General features: G+C 38.0%; 1 protein-coding gene across 3 annotated transcripts in view; it reads left to right on the forward strand.

Annotated features, from left to right (window-relative positions):
- The first annotated feature begins 295 nt into the window (after positions 1 to 295).
- LOC150086751 (zinc finger protein 277) overlaps positions 296 to 19,528 on the forward strand; it is a 118,894-nt gene continuing 99,661 nt past the window's right edge. For 2 of the 3 annotated variants that reach the window (XM_090371558.1, XM_090371559.1), the window contains exons 1-2: positions 452 to 518; positions 12,578 to 12,782. In XM_090371558.1, the coding sequence (XP_090227684.1) occupies position 518; positions 12,578 to 12,782 (206 nt within the window). In that variant the 5' untranslated portion in view covers positions 452 to 517. Of the gene's footprint in view, positions 381 to 451; positions 519 to 12,577; positions 12,783 to 19,528 lie in introns of those variants that run through there. The other variant, XM_090371560.1, reaches the window with a different exon arrangement.

Genomic DNA, 19,528 nt, shown 5'->3' on the forward strand with positions numbered 1-19,528 from the left:
CAGAGGGGTGAAGTGGGTTTTTTTTTTTTTTTTTTTTGGCTGATGCTGCATAAGCTTGCTTTCTTGCATCAAATGCCTGTACTAATGCTAATGCTAACTATTTATATATACTATTTGTTTGTTTGTTTTTATTCACTACAAATTACAAACAAATGAAAATTTTAAAAATTTGTCGGGTTAAGTGTTAAAAAAAGCGGATTTTGAGTATGCGGCTAGCGGGAAATATTATTAAGAGTTGGCAACACTGGGCATATCAACAGGACAGTGAGTGGCGCCTGGCAGTCACTGATTTGTTCCTCTCCGTTTGTAGAAATATGGACTAGTACCCAAGAACTCCAGTTTTACCAGTAACATTAATAAAGCAACTTGATATTTGCACTGTAACTTATTATTGTTAGGATTATTATTATTTTTTTTTTATTTTATTATTTATCTTATTTATTTTTTTTTCATGTTATTTCTTATCAGTGAAAATACCACTCACGGACATCGGTGAAGTCGCTAAGGCTTTTTGAAAAGTGCGTACGTTTATAACTTTGGTTTCTTCGATTCCTAAAAAAAAATCTTTGATATATGATATACACTGAAAGATGATGTGTGGTATGATTGAAAGAAAGTGTTAGTTGATTGAATGAAGAAATCCATTTTCATTCATACTGTGCCCCTGCACTTCGATTGTCTTAGCTTCATTGGCGCAGCTGTTCCGGAGTTCCAAAGTTATTGTGGGTTCAGTTACGATGCCATTGTTGGTCTTTGGGTGGGATCGGACTCCCCGGGACATTATTTTGTTAGAGCCTCGAAGTATTGCGTCGAACCTCACACTAACCAATTCGACATTTGGATTAGTGGATAAAAGTTGCTTAGACCCTTGAGTCCAAGAATTACTTTGTTAACTAGTAACTCAACCTGAAACTCCCAACTTCACATAGAGATGTGTGTTTCTTACCTCATACTGTATTTGCAAGGTTATATATTAGTAAAGCACTCGTGTTTCATGTTACAAAATCGTATAAAATACGAGGGTTTGATAGGTTTCTAGCCTAGCATACAAATCATTATCTGATGTTGACCTTCCTTGGCACTGCACATTAACTAGCAGCGTTTCAGATTTGTAATCCCACTTTTATGGTCACTTTCTTGAAGCTCTTGAAAAAAGGCATGCATTGACACTATCACTTATCATTCAACCCAAATTTCCCTCCAAACAAGTTGATTTTTAGTTTCGAGAATAGGTGGAAATCACATGGGGTAACAATTTATAGCCATAAATTGTTGATAAATCACCAGCATACAATAGCTAATGTATGAACAGATGCATTGTCATGGTTGAAACAAAGCACCTTTATTCAGCTTACCTGTGTCTTTTATTTGACTGTGACTCTTAATTTAGTTACTGAGTTACCATAGTATTGGCCCATTGAAAGATAAATCTGCCAAATTGACCCTCTTGAATCCCAGAAGATATGCCATAATCTTTCCTGCTAGTGGGACTGAATTTTCTGTTTTCTTCTTTTGTGGTCATTAATCAGCATGCTTAATTGTTTCGATTGCAGTTTTGACTCTGAGTGTTAATAACAATGCCATGGTTCATCAGTAGTTATATATTTGGCTAGAAAGATGTCAGGAACTGCTTGACAATGAGCAAAAAGTTTCATTGTAGCTTTGAATCGAAGACATTTCTGATTGAGTGTCAAAAGGTAAGGGGACCCATTGTGTAGAAACATTTTTCATGCCTAGTTCCTGTGATGAAACATCTTTCAATTGAGCTGCCTGTAGCCTCTATTGTTTCTCTGAGAGTTGCTCGGCTACCATCCATCACCATATCATGAGCTTTATTGAAGGTTTTTTTTGGAGTGGTTGCTGTTGTTGGATATCTGCTGTGCTGTTTATCTTTGATGCTAGTTTTACCACATTTAAATACAGCCACTTAATTTTTGGCAGTTGTGTATGATAGAGCAGATTCCCTTAATATATTAAGTGTGTCTTCACGAATAATTATCCTTGCTTGATAACTCCTTTTTGTAAAAATATTTTGTTATGGCTCTTAATAATAAGTCAGAAACTTATTATCTTATTCTATAATCAGATAATAAAAAAAAAAACGGACAGTACATTGTCATTTTTGCTGATACAGTGGTTAAATTTTTTTCCCTTTATGCAAGCTTGTATTAAAGTGCAAGCTTGCATCACATTTCTCACAGAAGTGAAAAAATCATAAAAAGTGTTGTAAGTTATGAAGTATAACTTTGCATATGTTCATATAAAGAATTAGTTCAAATAATTGTAAAATACTTGTAATAATTGTAATAATTGGAAAATACCTCTCACTTCTGTGAGAAGTCAGAAACTTATTAAATAATCCTGATCTAGCTCATAATCAGTATGCAGTACATTATAATTTTTGCTGATACAGTGGACAAAAAAAAAAAGTAGCACCCTCTTGGAAGGGAGGGATAATGATACAAAAAACAAATTTATTTTAGAAATAACAAAGTCAAAAGTTTACACAACTTAGCATTTTAAATCATAACAAAAAAAATTTAAGGATCAAAAAAAATATTTCAGCAATTGTCATCCTAATTGCAGGGGAACAAACTTTTGTCATCTATGATTAGCCTATGGGGTTCAACATTCAGAATTCAATGCCTTCAGGGCATTTAATCCTGAATATTTGATCTTTTGCATTTTATCTTTAACCGCTGGGTGATAGCAATTGTAGCATATTGATGTGGGATTTATTCAGAGAAATAACTTACCAGTGTAAAGTGAAGGGATTTTATGTTTTGCAATAGGCCCCAACATTTTTTAAGCTCTTCAGCAGGACCAACTGCTGATGAAAAATGTAAATGCCAAATGGCAGCTGTTCAGGAGTATATGTATGCTACACCACTGTGTCTATATAATACTGATTGGAAGTTATATGATTTTACGATAACTGAAAGAGGAATTGCTACATCCAGAAGTGAAAAAAATCATATGGGGCTGATGGAATTTATTCAATTTATATTAAAAGAAACAGCAAGAGGGGTAGCCAAACCTTTAACTATAATACAGAGAGCATTCTTGGATTCGGAAGACATTCCTATAGATTGGAAATGTGCAAATATCATATTCACAAGGGTGATTCAAAGGATGAAGTTGGTAACTGCAGGCCTGCTGCAAGTTTGACTTCTGAGCTAGAGAAAATAATGGAGTCAATAGTTAAAGAAGCTGTGCAAGGTCATCTTGATCGGAATGGAGCTATAAGGCAAACAGAGCATGGTTTTGTTAAATGGAGGAGGTCAGGAGGTTAAATGGAGGTCATGCCTGACCAGTCTGATTAGCTACTCTGAGGTCTTCACAAAGGAACTGGATGCAATGATCATGTACAGTAGAACCTGAAATACAGTATTCATTGTGACTGCTAAAAAAATATTTTCATGTTAAGGGTTCCCCAAGAAGAATCTCATACACCCAGACTCAGAATGTACTGGAGTGCACAGATACACTCAAAATTTGTCAAGTGCTCTGTAATTTAATTTACATATTTGATTATTAAATATAAGATAGTTCATTAACAAACGAAACATTCCGTTTTATTAAATTTTCCGTTTTGACCCTTAGTCTGTAATAATATTTCTTGTATTTGTTAATTTGCTTGTTTTGCTGGACAAAACTGGACAGACAAAGCTGGACAGGTATTTCGAACGAACAGAGGGTTGAAGTGGAAGTGGTTATTTTTTTATTTATTTATTTATTATTATTATTATTATTATTTATTTATTATTTTTTTTGGCTGATGCTGCATAAGCTTGCTTTCTTGCATCAAATGCCTCTACTAATGCTAATGCTAAAACACCAAAACTTTGAAAAAAGAACCATTACCAACTAACTTGGTTACAGTGTCTGAAAAAGTTCATATAAATTCCGTCTTTGACAGCATTCAAATCAAGGCATTTTTCACATTCTGGAATCTGCCTGCATATGGTTGCCACAGTTCACATTAAGTGATGTATTTTTGTGTGACAAACATATGGATTTTATTGCAATATGTGCATTAATAGCCACATATTTTTTCCCAGGACCACACCAATTTTGTATGGTGAAAGTGATCAATTCACTATTGGTCCAAAATTTCTGTAACATGACATTAAAGTGGTGGTGGTGGTGAGCAGGTACACTGCTCGTAATTTTATGTATTACTACATGACACTGGCTAAAACTTGAAACGATGTACACTCAGTCTGCTAGTTAGAGACATGCAATTAATAAACATCTATATGTACACTCAGTCCATACAGTTGGAACTTAAATAAAAGCTCTCAGGTTACTCTCATCTGATAATTCTCAAAAATGTGTTTAAACATCTGCAGTAATGCTCAAAAATATGTTTCAACGTCTGCAATAACACTCAAGTTTATGTTATGAAGTTAGCATTAGTAGAGGCATACAATGCAAGAAAGCAAGCTTATGTAGCATCAGCCAAAAAAAAAAAAACGCTCCGATTTCACCCCTCCCTTCATTCCAAATACCTGTCCAGCTCAGCCTTAAATTTATTTAGGCTATCAAATTCCACACCAAAAGATGGAAGTCTGTTCCAACACTCAACTACCCGCTGGCTAAAGGCAAACTTCCGCACACCTGTCTTTCCTCAATTTGAATTTATGCCCTCTCAGGTGATTATTCTGAGCTAGAGGAAGAATCCCATCAGCATTGAGCGTGCTCAAACCATTCAAGGCTTTATACACCTCAATCAGATCACTTTGCAGGTGCCTAGTCTCCAAACACTGTAAAACTGAAGCCTTTCTTCATAAGAGCAACCCTTTGTTCCATTCACTAATCTTGTTGCCCTTCTCTCTCTCTCTCTCTCTCTCTCTCTCTACTCGTTCCAACAGCTCTACATCCTTCTTAAAATGAGGCCTCCAGACCTGAGCATTGCCTTATACAAGGGGATAATCACCTCCTTCACCGTGCTAGAAAAATTCCTGTATATCATTGACAAGACACCATGCTACTCTTGCAGACCATCTGCACTGCTTAGAAAACCTCATATCTGCCTCCACAATTACCCCCAGTCCTTTTCATTCTGCACCACTGTCAGTGTAGTACCACAGAGTTAATACGTTACTCTGGGGTTACTGCTTTACATTTGTCAATGTTAAACTTCATTTACCACCTCTCAGCCCATCTGCTCAACTTTTCTAGATCCTGTTGCAGCAGCATACTGTCATTAGTGTCATTAACAACCCTGCCAACCTTTGTATCGTCTGCAAACTTCGACATTAAGCCTGATATACCATCATCAATATCATTTATAAATACAGAAAATAACAATGGACCCAACACTGAACTCTGAGGGACTCCACTAATAACATTAGTCCACAAAGAGCTGTGTCCATTGATTACCACTCTGTCTTTTCCCACTCAACCATCCCTTTATCCATAGCACCAATTTGCTTAGCAGTCTCCCATGTGCAACAGTATCAAAGGCCTTTCTAAGATCCAAATATATGATATTAAATTTATTCTTTGCATCCAGTTTCTTTGTGACTACATCATAGTATCCAATCAAATTGGTCAGACAGGCTTCCCCTTTACAAACCCATGCTGTGTCCGAGATTTTAACTGAAGTCTAGATGATCCCGCAATGCTTCTTTAACCAGTGCCTCCATTAAATTTTCTCTGGAACAGAAGTTAAACTAACAGGTCTGTAATTACCTGTTTCCCCCTTTGATCCTCCTTTGTGGATTGGGGTCACATTTACACATCTCCAGTTCATGGGTACCTCCCTGACTCCAGGGAGGCTCTCTTAATTATAGCTAAGGGTTTGCTTACTTCCTTTGTTTATCTTCAACTATTTCTCCTCCACTTCCCTCTCAGTTATTACAAAATCATCTAGCCAGAGTTTAGTTCAACTCTGGCATTCCCCTCCCTGAATAACTCCTCATGTGTGAATGTAGATGCAAAATACTCATTTAGTTTGTTAGCCACCTGAGCAGGATCATCAACAGTTGAATCATTGATATCCAGTGGACCAATCTGATTCATCCTCTTCCTTCTACAGTTTACATAGTTAAAGAACTCTTTGCTGTTTTTCTTTCATTCCTTTGCCAAAGCTTTCTCGTAATCTGCTTTGCCTGCCTAACCTCCTTTGTGATTTGGATACAGACCAGCTTATATCTATCATAGGCTTCTGCGTCATCTGTTAATTTATATGTATCCCATGCATTTTTCTTCTCTGTCACGTGTCTCATTTGGCACACTAGAGCCACAGCAGCTTTTGTGCCATTAAAGACCCATGCCACACATACACACACTTCTCATTAGTTCATCTTGCATCCATTTAGGCCTAAACCTTGAACAATATTTCTTAGTTGGTATGACAAGTCTAGTAGCTTCTAAGGTTAATTCTTTGAATGCTTCCAATTTTGAATTTGTTGTTGGTAACACAATCAGTTGGTCCCAGCATATAGAATTTAAGAACTGTCTCACTGTCACCTTTATGAAAACAAAAACCTTTCCCTTTATCCCTGATGGTAGTTACCTCTGAGTAAATCCCACTTCAACAAACTGTGATCACTGCCACCTAGTGGTTCCTTTATCTGCAGATTTTTAATCTTAGAAAGACGTTTGATACTGTTTCACATGGAAGACTGCTGCACAAATTGGAGCAGTGCGGCATCGGAGGCAAATTGCTGCTCTGGATAAAGGGACGGTTGAGTGGAAGAAGACAGAGAGTGGTAATTAATGGATACTGCTATTCGTGGACTAATCTTATTAGTGGAGTTCTCCAGGGTTCAGTGTTGTTTTCTGTATTTTTTAATGATATTGATGATGGTATATCAGACTTAATGTCTGAGTTTGCAGATGATACAAAGGTTGGCAGGGTTGTTAATGACAGTACACTACTGAAACAGGTTCTAGAAAAGTTGGGCAGATTGGCTGAGAGGTGGCAACTGAAGATTAACATTGACAAATGTAAAATACTGCATATTGTTGCAGTAACCCCAGAATAACGTATCAACTGTGTTGTACTACACTGATGGTGGTAGAGAATGAAAAGGATCTGGGGTAATTGTGCAGTGAAATATGAAGTTTTCTGAGCAGTGCAGACTGTCTGCAAGAGTAGTTCATGGAGTTTTGTCAATGATATATAGGAACGTTTCTACACCTCTGGCTAATTTTCCTACACCTTACCTCAGGGATCAGGAGGTGATTATCCTATTGTATAACGCAATGGTCAGCCCACACCTTGAATACTGTATACAGGTCTGGAGGCCTCATTTTAAGAAGGATGTAGAGCTGTTGGAACGAGTACAGAGAAGGGCAACAAGATTAGTGAATGGAACAAAGGGTTGCTCTTACGAAGAAAAGCTTAAAATTTGCAAATTATAGTGTCTGGAGTCTAGGCACCTGTGAGGTGATCTGACTGAGGTGTATAAGCAGTGGTGTAGCTACCATGTAGGCAGGCATGACAACTGCCTCCGGGCCCTTTAGGGAACCAGCGTCTTTGGCTGTCTCCTGTTTTTGCAATTTTCATTAATTAAGTAGGGGTCCGAATATGTTCTTTGCCTCTGGCCCGAAATGGGTAGCTACGCTAGTGTGTATAAGGCCTTGAATGGTTTGAGCATGCTCACTGCTGATGGGAATCTTGCTCTTTCTCAGAATAATCACCTCAGAGGGCAAAATTCAAATTAAGGAAAGGCAGTTGTAGGATAGATTATTATTATTATTAGAAGTAGAGAGTCAGATGGTAAAACACCTCCCACCATTCCTAGCACGCTCCATTCAATGCCTCCTGTGGTCTTCCGTCTAAAGGATGTTAGGAGGATTTTGAAGAATCTTGATGCTAAGAAAGCTCCAGGTCCTGATGGTATTTCTCCACTTGTTCTCAAAACCTGTGCTCCTGACCTTACTCCTATTCTTTGCCGCCTTTTTTCACTTTCTTATTCCAAAGGTGTTTTTCCTTATGCTTGGAAATTTGCTCATATCCAGCCAGTTCCTAAAAAGGGTGACAAATCCCTCCCATCCAATTATTGTCCCATTGCAATTACTTCTACTCTTTCTAAAGTAATGGAGAAATCAATTAACCGCCAACTCTTAAACTACCTAGAAACCTTCTATCTGATCAACGATTGCCAGTATGGATTCCATCAGTGTCAATCCACTGGTGATATTCTGGCTTATGTTACTCATTTATGGACAAATTCAATGGAAAAGTTTGGTGAAAGATAAGCAATTGCTCTTGACATCTCAAAGGCTTTCACTCATGTTTGGTATAAAGGTCTTCTAAACAAGCTTCCATCTTATGGTTTGCCAACTGTTTTTTGTAATTGGTTATCCAGTTTTCTCTCTGATTGCTCACCGAGGGTGATGGCTCTCTGTCTTCTAACTTCTCCACTAATGCTGGTGTCCCCCAAGGTTCAGTTCTTTCCCCCACTCTTTTCCTCTTGTATATTAATGATCTTCTCCCATTGACTGGAAATCCTATCCATAGTTTTGCTGATGATAGCACATTGCATTCCACTTTCCATTTTGAGAAACCTTGCCCTGCTCAATCAGCTTCAACTTCTCGAATATCCGCTACCCATTCCTTAAATGCCAATCTCCAGGTAATTCTCCAGTGGGACAAAGACAACTTAGTTGATTTCAGTCCTTCTAAAACTCAGCCTTGTCTTATATCTCACAAAAAGGATTCTTCTGCTCCTATGCTTATCTTTGGTGACACTTCGATTTTTAGGCAAAATGATATATCTCCTTTGGGGATTACCGTGACTTCTAATCTTTCTTGGCACAAGCACATTACAAATATTGCTTCTTCTGCATCTAAAAAACTTGGTTTTCTCTTTCACTCTCGGCATTACTTTTCTTCCAAACAGCTGTTCACTCTGTACAAATTGCAAATCCTCCCTACCATGGAATATTGTTCCCACATCTGGGGCGGTGTCCCCAAAACCCCTCTCAGGCTTCTAGATTTCATTCAGAAGAAGGCAGTTGTTGTTTGGTTTGGTTTTTTTGATGAGCATTAGCAACTAAGGTCATATTGCTCCAGAGATATGCGGTGGTCATTCCCTGACCTTTCCGCATCCTCCTTATTTGGTGGTCAAGGGCTGGAACCCCGGTCTAATCAAGAAGAGTGTGCTATGCACTGCTGCTCCTGCCCACCTGGCTATGGAGGTGCCAAAAAGAGGGCAGTTAGGTTAATTAATGACTCCTCTCATTGTCTCATAGATGTACTGTTTCTGTTGCTTGCCTTTTCTACAGATACTTCCATGGGCATTGTTCTTTTGAATTGGCTTCTACAATTCCCGCTCTCTCTCTTTCAAAACAGTCCGAGCACGTGCCGCCACTAGCCAGCATTCATTTACTGTCCAACTTCAAACTCAGAAAACCAACTTTTTATCTTCCTTGTTTATTCATTCAACTGCCATTTTCTGGAACAACCTTCCTTCATATGTATTTGCTGAAAATTACAATCTATAGAAGTTCAAGTCTAATGTCAACAAATATCTTCTTTTGTCTTCTCAACCTCCAACCCAAGCACTGTACTAAGTACTATAGGTTCTAATACCTCTCGTGTTTGGGGTTTTTATAAAAAAAAAAAAAAAAAAGAAGGGAATCACCAAGAAAGCAAGAAAGGGAAGAATGATGATAGGGACCCTGGGTTTGCCAAGCCCATACTTACCAGATGTGAGCCCCTAATGTGCAGAAGTTTGCCTTTAGCCAGGTGGTTGATTGCTGGAACAAACTTCCATCTGTTGTAGAAGTTGATAGCTTAAATAGATTGAAGGCAGAATTAGAAAAACATTTGGAGCGAATGGATGGGTGAAATGAGAAGGGTTTTTTTTTTTTTTGTGGCTGATGCTGTAGAAGGTTGATTTCTTGCATCATATGCCTTTACTAATGCAAATGCTAATTTCTCTTCCACTTTCCTTTCAGTTATCACCAAATCATTTCGCTTCCCATTATAGTTTGTTAAACTTCTGGTATCCACTTCCTTAAAATATTCCTCATGTGTGATTGTAAATGCAAAATACCTATTCAATTTGTCAGAAACCGAGCAACATCATTAACAGTTGATGTTGACAATTGACATCAAGTAGCCCATGATTCAATCCCTTCCTTTTACTGTCAATATAAGCATAGAGCTATTGGTGCTGTTCTTTACATTTATTGCCAGAGACTTCTCGTAATCTGCCTGATTACGCAAAATTCTTGTATATCATATACAGAAACCCCACAAGGTTTCCTAGCAGCCTGGTTACAATGCTCAGAGAACTTCTTATCCGACTGCCCAATTATCCCTAAGTCTTTTTGTTCACCATTTCTTTAAATGTGGGCGTGTAGTATATTATGCTGGGATTACTTCAACCCATATGCATTACTATCTTGCATTTGTCAATGTCACTTCTCAGTCCATTTGCCAAATTTTTTCTAGATCTTTTTGGTGTAGAATGCCCTGACCAATGTCAATGATACAAAGGTTGGCAGGGTGGTCAATGACAGTAATTAGGATGAGCTATTGCAACAAGATATAGAAAAATTAGGCCGATGGGCTCCATTGGAGAAAAGACCATCACCAAGTTGTAATCTGAGATGCCTGTAGGACCACTCAGAATGGCTGCACTTGGAAGGGTTGTTCATGAAAAAAAGATCAAGCATGTTGGTTGTGTGGTTAGGAGTTTTTGGTATTCTGGTAGATAAATGAATAACCCATTAGTAATTTTAAAAACCTCAGCATCTTGACCAGGTGGGTCTGTGTGACTAGGAAACTTCAGTTTCTTAGTCGCACTAGCCCAGCTGCAGTTGTGAATGTTAAATTCCAAGGAAGATTGCCTCGTTGTTAGGAAAATTGGACTGGAGAAAGTTGAGCTTTAAAGAAGGGAAGTTCCAAATGATTTGTGCAGTTGGAAGAATGATAGAGGCAATAGATCATTGGACAGAATGCGATAGAGAGATTTTAAGCTAGAGATCAAAAAGAGATTTCAAATTATTAAATCTGTGACGTGGACATATGCACAAGTATCACCTTTGAAGTGAAAGGATTCATACAACAAATAATTAAGGCAACTGAGATGAATAATGTTTGAATTAACTGATAATTGAGATTCTGTCAGAAAAGTAAGTGGGGCTTTGTAAACTCAAGTGGAAATGGATATCACTGAGATGGGAATTGAGACTAGGTATATTTGTGAAATAAACAAGAAAGTGTTTGGTAGGTTTAGATCTTTTTTAATACATGTGTTCTAATTAATTTTGACTATTCATGATTTATTTGGTAGTAAAGAAAAGATGGAGTGGATGTTGTATGAAGTAATGAAATTTTTGGATTTGGTTTACAGCAAGAATATACCCAGCTCCTTGACATAACATAGTCTCAGCAATGCCCCTCACATAAACACTACTTGGACTCCCTCCAGACATTATCTGGCAGAGCAAAGGCATTGAAATTATACACTAGCTTATCTGAATGCCTCCTAGAGAGTTAGCAATAGGTTTTGTCCAGTGGACTCTCTGTGGCTAGCCTGTGAAAACAGTTTTAGAGTTCTACTCTTGAATATAAGGAAGATTTGATCTCACCAAGATGCCATCACAACCTCAAAAGATCAATCATACTGCATGATGAAAGCAGTCGTGGGGGGGGGCGGTTTCTGAAGTGACTAAATAAGCAATAAGCAAAGTGATGGTATTGCACCAGTCGATGAGAGTTATCTACCACCAAGTAATTTCTAAATACCTCTCCAAATTATCTTCTTATTTATCTGATCTTGTTCAGTATAGTGTCTGTGACACTTAGATGAAATACCTCTGATAAGCAAACTTTGTGTACCAAGAATGGGGTATTTTATATATAAATTTATACAATAATAGATATTGGATTTGATATCTTAAGAACCTTCATAAAATCGTGTATTTTATAAGAATTATATTTTATAAAATTTCATTTATATAATTGCAGTATAATTTTTTTTTATCCATTCAGTGAAATATACTGTTTTTTTTTTCTGCTGAATTCCATATATAGTTGAGAACTTACAATACACTTCCAGCATTATATAGATTAAAAATTTAACATTTAAAGAAAATTCACTAATATATGTTCATATATGTGCTATATCATAGTAACTGATCTCATAGATGAGGAAATCACCAAGAAAGGGAAGAATGATGATATCCAGGGTCCTGAGCTGGATATCATCATTCTTCCCTTTCTACTTCTCTCTCTCTCTCAGGGTAATAGGGAAATTTTTTTTTTTGGCCAGTGCAGCATAAGCCTCAGGCTTCCTTGCACCACATGGCTAATAATAATAATAAAGGCACAGTGTTTAGAAATAAGAATCTTTAAATTTCGATGTTTGAAAATTTCATTCTGTCAATTATTAATTATTGATGTATGTTTTAGATTACCCTATGATAGAGAAAGACAAAGAGAGTTTACCTACATGATTTACATTTAAATTTATTTTTGATCTTAGAATTACCTTATTTGCTGTGCTTCCATTATTTAGTTACGTATTTTAATCTTAAAATGAAATTCTAGTATTAAAAGTATTAGCTTTATATATATTTTTAATGCATTTCTGTATTTTTGCTTTAGTGTCTTCAACTGAGCCTCTTATTCTTCCTATCAGAGAAACCAATCCAAATACATTGCCACTAGATGATAAACCTATGATATGTATGCTGTGTGATAACACTTTTGATATACATTTAGACATTGAATGCAATAAGTTTCTGGAACATCTTCTCAGGATACATAAGTTGGTAATTGCAGATGTAAAGCTTATTGCAAATTTGAAAAGGTAATTTTATATTGTAAAATAATTAAAAAATAGATTGCACTAATTGTGCGTGTGTGTGATGGTGAAGCTCAAAGTTGTAGGCACCTTAAGTTACTGAGAGTTGCTTTTGTCCATTATATTTGTGCTGAAATTGTTAATATTAAAACTACTCAATATAGTGTATGCCACTAATTGTGTGAAAAAAGGCAAGCTTATACAGCATCAGTCAAAAAATAAATAAAAAATACCCTCCCCCATCTGCCTAATTTTTCTAGCTCTTGTTGCAATAGCATACCTTGATTACTATCATTAGCCGCAATGCCAACCTTTGTGTCATCTTCACAAACTTAGACATTAAGTCGGATATACCTTCATCACTATCATTAATAAATATAGAAAAAAACAATGGGTCCAGCACTGAACCACGGGTTACTCCACTAATAACATTAGTTCACAAAGAGTGGACTGTTATTAGTTCACTGTTAATAATCACTCTCAGTCTTCTCCCACTCAACTTTCCTTTTATTCATATCTGCAAATTGCCCTTAATGCCACACTGCTCCAATTTGTACAGCAGTTTTTTTATGTGCAACAGTATCCAAATCTTTTCTGAAATCCAAGTGTATATCAAAATTATTTTTTGCATTCAGTTTCTTGGTGGCTGCATTGTAGTATCCAATCATATTTGTCAGACAAGGTCCCCCCTTAACAAATCCATGCTGTGACTACAGTATAACTGTATTCCTGTCTAGATGGTCCTACATTACTTCTTTATTCAGTGACTATTTTCACTGGAACAGAAGTTAAGCTGTAATTATGCATATCATCCTTTGATTCCTCCCCCTCTATGATCAGTGAATTGGGAATATATTGACACTTCTCCAGTCCGTAGGCACCTCCCCTGACACTTTTAGCCATAGTCATGGGCTAAGAGTTTGCTTACTTCCATTACTGCCTCCCTTAATATAATTGGATAGATCCCAATCCACCACAGGTGCCTTTTTTTATGCTTAGCTTCAGTGATTTCTCTTCCACTTTCCTTTCAGTTATCACAAATCATTTACCTCCCTGTTATAATTTTATAAAATTCTGGCATCCCTTTCCCTAAAGAATTCCTCATGTGTGAATGTAGATACAGAGTACCTATTCATTTTCTTAGCAATCTGAGCAGGATCATTAACAATTAAACCATTGAAATGAAGTGGGCCAATGTGATTAATCCCCCTTCCTTCTAATGTTTATATAAGTAAAGAAGTTTTGCTGTTTTTCTTTGCATTCTTTGCCAAAAAGTTTCGTAATCTGCCTCAGGTTGCTTAACCCCCTTTGCAACTTGATTGCAGACTGTTTTCACTCAATAATTTATAGGCATCCTGTGCATTTTCTTCTCAGGCACAAGTCTCATTGGTTCATCTATCTGTGGCGCCTCCATAGCCAGGTGGGAAGGAGCAGCAGTGCGTAGCACATGCTTCTTGATTAGGCCGGGGTTCGAGCCTGTCACCACCAAATACAGAGGATGCATATTCACGGAGCAATATGGCCTTAGTTGCTAATGCTCCTAAAAACCAAATAACAAACAAACGAACATCATCTATCTGTTTAAGTCTAAGCCTCAAACAGTATTTCTTAGTTGGTATTAAAGCCTAGTAGCTTCTACTATTACCTCCCTGAATGCTTCCCATTTAGAATTCTGTTGGTAACATCATCAGTTGGTCCCCTGTATAGAATTTAAAATTGTCTAGGACCACCATAGTTATCTTACGAAAGCAAAAGCCATTCACTTTATCCCTGATGGTAGTTACATCTTTAAGTAAATCCCACATCAATACACTGTGATCACTGCCACATAGTGGTTCTTTTGTCTGCAAATTCTTAATGCATGAAGTATTACTGCTAATAATCAGATTGAGAGTATTCCTTTCCCCTGTTTCCTCTCTAACATACTGTTGTAGAAAACACTCATCCAATAAATCCACAAATGTCCTGCTACTGTGTGAGTAACCAAACCACAAGTTCCATTCAGTATCTGGAAAGTTAAAATTCTCCATTATGAGACATTCTGATTTACTGGCATGCTCTGTTTTTCTGTATAGTGTCTCACTATACTCCTCACAATCAGGCCTATAACTGAATGAGAGTAGTCACTTCTACTCTCATTCTTGTTTTTCCAGTGCTTACGTCAACCAAACTGCTTAACACTGCATTTGGCCACCCATATCGCCTTAGATTTTATGTGATATGATTCTTAATTAAAAGCATAGCCACCCCCTCCTATCCTGTCTGGCCTTTCTGTACATATTGTTCTCTCCATACTGAAATTCTGTATCTCTTAAGTCTCCAATATCCCTACAATGTCTGCATTTGACAACTTAACCAGTACTTAAAATTGATTAAATTTATTTACTGTGCTCCTAGCATTAGTGCATATGCAAGTATACATGTAACTATTTTTACTCTTAGCTAATACATATGCTTCTGTGTTAGTTACCCTAACACAGCAGCATATGAGGACAAGCCTTGCAATCCCAACACCTTGCTTCCCATTTCACTGCATGCTTCCGATGAAGCATGCATGAATCACTTTCACATCTGTCTGTGGCTATTAGTCTCTGTACCCACAAGCTAGCAGTTTTCTGACTCACCTAACACTGCTCTGATAGCATCAGCAAATATTCTTCTCTCCCCTTCTATTTATGTGTATCCCTTTCCTTTAAGAGCAATCTCTCCTCTTAAGAAGTACAGACCACACTGAGAAAAAATCCTATCCCATTAGCTTTGAACATTGTGAGTGCCAAATTGATTGATGAGGCTCGTATCATGTACTCCCTCCTATCGTATTTGGGGAGAATTACACTTATCGTGGATGATGTTGTCACCTTTATGAAGTTCAGATCAGAGATATATGAATATTTAGAAAAACTGCATTTATTTTAACCAGTACTTTAGCCCTTTATCGCTGTTTTTCTACTCGTTCTAGCAACTCTACATCGTTCCTAAAATGAGGCCTCCAGACATGTACACAGTACTCTGTGTGGCCTGATCATTGCCTTGTATAATGGGATAATCACCTCCCTGTCTCTGCTAGCAAAATTCCTATATATCATTGACAAGACTATATGACCTGCCCTGGCAGCCCCTCTGCACTGCTGAGCGAACTTCATATTTGACTGCACAATTACCCCTGGGTCTTTTGCACTTTTCACTTCCCAGAGTGTAGTACCACACAGTTGGCATGCTTCTCTTCGGTTATTGCTACCCATATGCAGTACTTTACATTTGTCAATGTTAAACTTCAGTTGCCACTTTTCAGCCCATTTGCCCAACTTATCTAGATCCAGTTGGAGTAGCATACTGTCTTTACTGTTGTTAACAACCCTGCCAACCTTTGTATCATCTGCAAACTTGGACATTAATCCTGATACACCTTCATCAATATCATTGATAAATATACAAAACAACAATGGGCCCAACAGCAAACCCCGGGGAACTCCATTAATAACATTTGTCCATGACGAGCAGTGTCCATTGATTACCACTCTCTGTTGTCTCCCACTCAACCATCCCTTTATCCATTGTAGCAACCTACCCTTAATGCCATACCTCTCCAATTTGTACGCTATTAGGCTTTTTATTCCATGTACAGCAGTCTTCCATGTGTAATAGTATCAAAAGCTTTTCTGGAATCTAAGTATATGATATCAAAATTATTTTTGGCATTCAGTTCCTTTGTGACAACATCATAGTATCCAATCAAATTGGTCAGACAAGACCTCCCTTTAACAAACCCATGCTGTGTCTTAACTATTACTGCAGTCTTGTCTAGATGATCCTGCAATGCTTCTTTAACCAGTGATTCCATTATTTCCCTGGAACACAAGTTAAACTAACAGGTCTATAGTTACCTGTGTCACCTTTTGAACCTCCTTTGTGAATTAGTGATACATTTGCACACCTCCAGTCTATAGGGACCTCCCCTGAGTCCAAAGAAGCTCTCATAATTATGGCTAAGGGTTTGCTTGCCTCCTTTAATATAACTGGATAGATCCCGTCCACCCAGGGTTCCTTTTTTACGTTTAACTTCAACAATTTCTCCTCCACTTTGCTCTCAGTTATTACAAAATCATTTAGCTTCCTGTTAGAGTTTGATAAACTTCTGGCACTCCCTTCATTGAATAACTCCTCATGTGTGAATGTAGATGCAAAATACTCATTCAGTTTATCAGCTACCCGAGCATGATCATCAATAGTCAACCCATCTATGTTAAGTTGTCCAATTTGATTCATCCTTTTCCTTCTAGAGTTTACATAAGTAAAGAACTCTTTGCTGTTTTTCTTTGCATCCTTTGCCAGGGATTTCTCGTAATCTGCCTTCGCCTGCCTAACCTCCTTTGTAACTTGGTTACAGACCAGCTTATATCTATCATAGGCTTCTGTGTCACATGTTAATTTATATGTATCCCATGCATTTTTCTTCTCTGTCACATGTCTAATTAGTTCATCTGACATCCATTTAGGCCTAAATCTTGAACAATATTTCTTTGTTGGTATGAAAAGCCTAGTAGCTTCCAAGATTATTTCTTTGAATGCTTCCCATTTTGAATTTGCTGTTGGTAACATCATCAGTTGGTCTCACCATATAGAATTTAAATACTGTCTCAGACCACCATAGTCACCTTTACGAAAGCAAAAACCCTTCCCTTTACCCTTGATGATAGTTACCTCTTTGAGTAAATCCCACTTCAGCGCACTGTGATCACTGCCACCTAGTTGTTTCTTGATGCATGAAGAATCACTACTGATAATCAGATCAAGAGTATTACTCCCTCTGGTTGCCTCTCGAACATGTTGCTGTAGAAATTTTGTGTTTCTTAACTGACAGCATAACCCCTTCTCCATTCCTGCCCTGTCTATCCTTTCGGTACACATTTTACTCCCCAAATTCCAATTCTGCACTTCTTGTCTATGTGACACCCCATCTCTGATATCGCAACAATACCTGCCTTGGATGTCTTGACTAGCCCTTCAAGATCATCAAATTTATTAACTATTCTCCTAGCATTGGTGTACATGCAAGTATATATGCACCTGTTTCTACTCTTAGTTACCCTAACACAGCCCATGTATTTATTTGTTCCACTATGACTCCAGCAGTCCTGGAAATCTCCATTGCCTTGCTTTCCAGGCTGCTGCTCATTTGAGAGTAAAGTGGAGGAGAAATTGTTGAAGATAAACACAAGAAAGGCATCCAGGGTGGATGGGATCTATCCAGTTATATTAAAGGAGGCAGCAGAGGAAGTAAGCAAACCCTTAGCCATAATTATGAGAGCTTCCTTGGACTCAGGGGAGGTACCCACAGACTGGAGATGTGCAAATGTGACCCCAATTCACAAAGGAGGATCAAAGGCTGACATAAGTAATTATAGACCTGTGAGTTTAACTTCTGTTCCAGGAAAAATAATGGAGGCACTAGTTAAAGAAGCACTGCAGGATCATTTAGACAAGACTTCAGTTATAGCTCGGACACAGCATGGTTTTGTTAAGGGGAAGTCTTGCCTGACCAATTTGATTGGATACTATGATGCAGGGAATAACTTTGATATTATATACGTGGATCTTAAAAAGGCTTTTGATACTGTTGCACATGGAAGACTGCTGCACAAATTGGAGCAGTGTGACATTGGAGGCAAATTGCTGCTGTGGATAAAGGGGTGGTTGAGGGGGAGAAGACAGAGAGTGGTAATCAATGGACACTGCTCGTCGTGGACTAATGTTATTAGTGGAGTTCCTCAGGGCTCAGTGTTGGGTCCATTATTGTTTTCTGTATTTATAAATGATATTGATGATGGTATATCAAGCTTAATGTCGAAGTTTGCAGACGATACAAAGGTAGGCAGGGTTGTCAAGGACACTACTGACACTATGCTGCTGCAACAGGATCTGGAAAGGTTGAGCAGATGGGCTGAGAGGTGGCAAATGAAGTTTAACATTGACAAATGTAAAGTACTACACATGGGAAACAGTAACCCCAGAGCAACGTATCAACTCTGTGGTACTACACTGACAGTGGTAGAGAATGAAAGGGACCTGGGAGTGGATGTGCAGGCAGATATGAAGTTCTCTGAGCAGTGCAGACGGGCTGCAAGAGTAGCTCATGGTGTATTGTCAATGATAGGAATTTTTCTAGCAGGGATAAGGAGGTGATTATTCCCTTGTATAAGGCAATGGTCAGGCCACACCTAGAGTACTGTATACAGGTCTGGAGGTCTCATTTCAAGAAGGATGTAGAGCTGCTGGAACGAGTACAGAGAAGGGCAACAAGATTAGTGAATGGAACAAAGGGGTGCTCTTACGAAGAAAGGCTTAAGTTTTGCAAATTACAGTGTCTGGAGACTAGGCACCAGCGAGGTGATCTGATAGAGGTGTATAAAGCCTTGAATGGTTTGAGCATGCTCAATGCTGATGGGATTCTTCCTCTCGCTCAGAATAATCACCTGAGAGGGCATAAATTCAAATTGAGGAAAGACAGATGTAGGATAGACGTGCGGAAATTTGCCTTTAGCCAGTGGGTGGTTGGTTGGTGGAACAGACTTCCATCCCTTGTCGTGGAAGTTGATAGCCTAAATAAGTTTAAGGCTCAGCTGGACAGGTATTTTGAACGAACAGAGGGGTGAAGTGGAAGTGGTTTTTTTTTTTTTTTTTTTTTTTGGCTGATGCTGCATAAGCTTGCTTTTTTGCATCAATTGCCTCTACTAATGCTAAATGCTAATTCC

Source organism: Mastigoproctus giganteus, chromosome 4 (genome assembly GCF_048544385.1).
Source record: "Mastigoproctus giganteus isolate SK-2022 chromosome 4, ASM4854438v1, whole genome shotgun sequence".
Lineage (NCBI taxonomy): Eukaryota > Metazoa > Arthropoda > Arachnida > Uropygi > Thelyphonidae > Mastigoproctus > Mastigoproctus giganteus.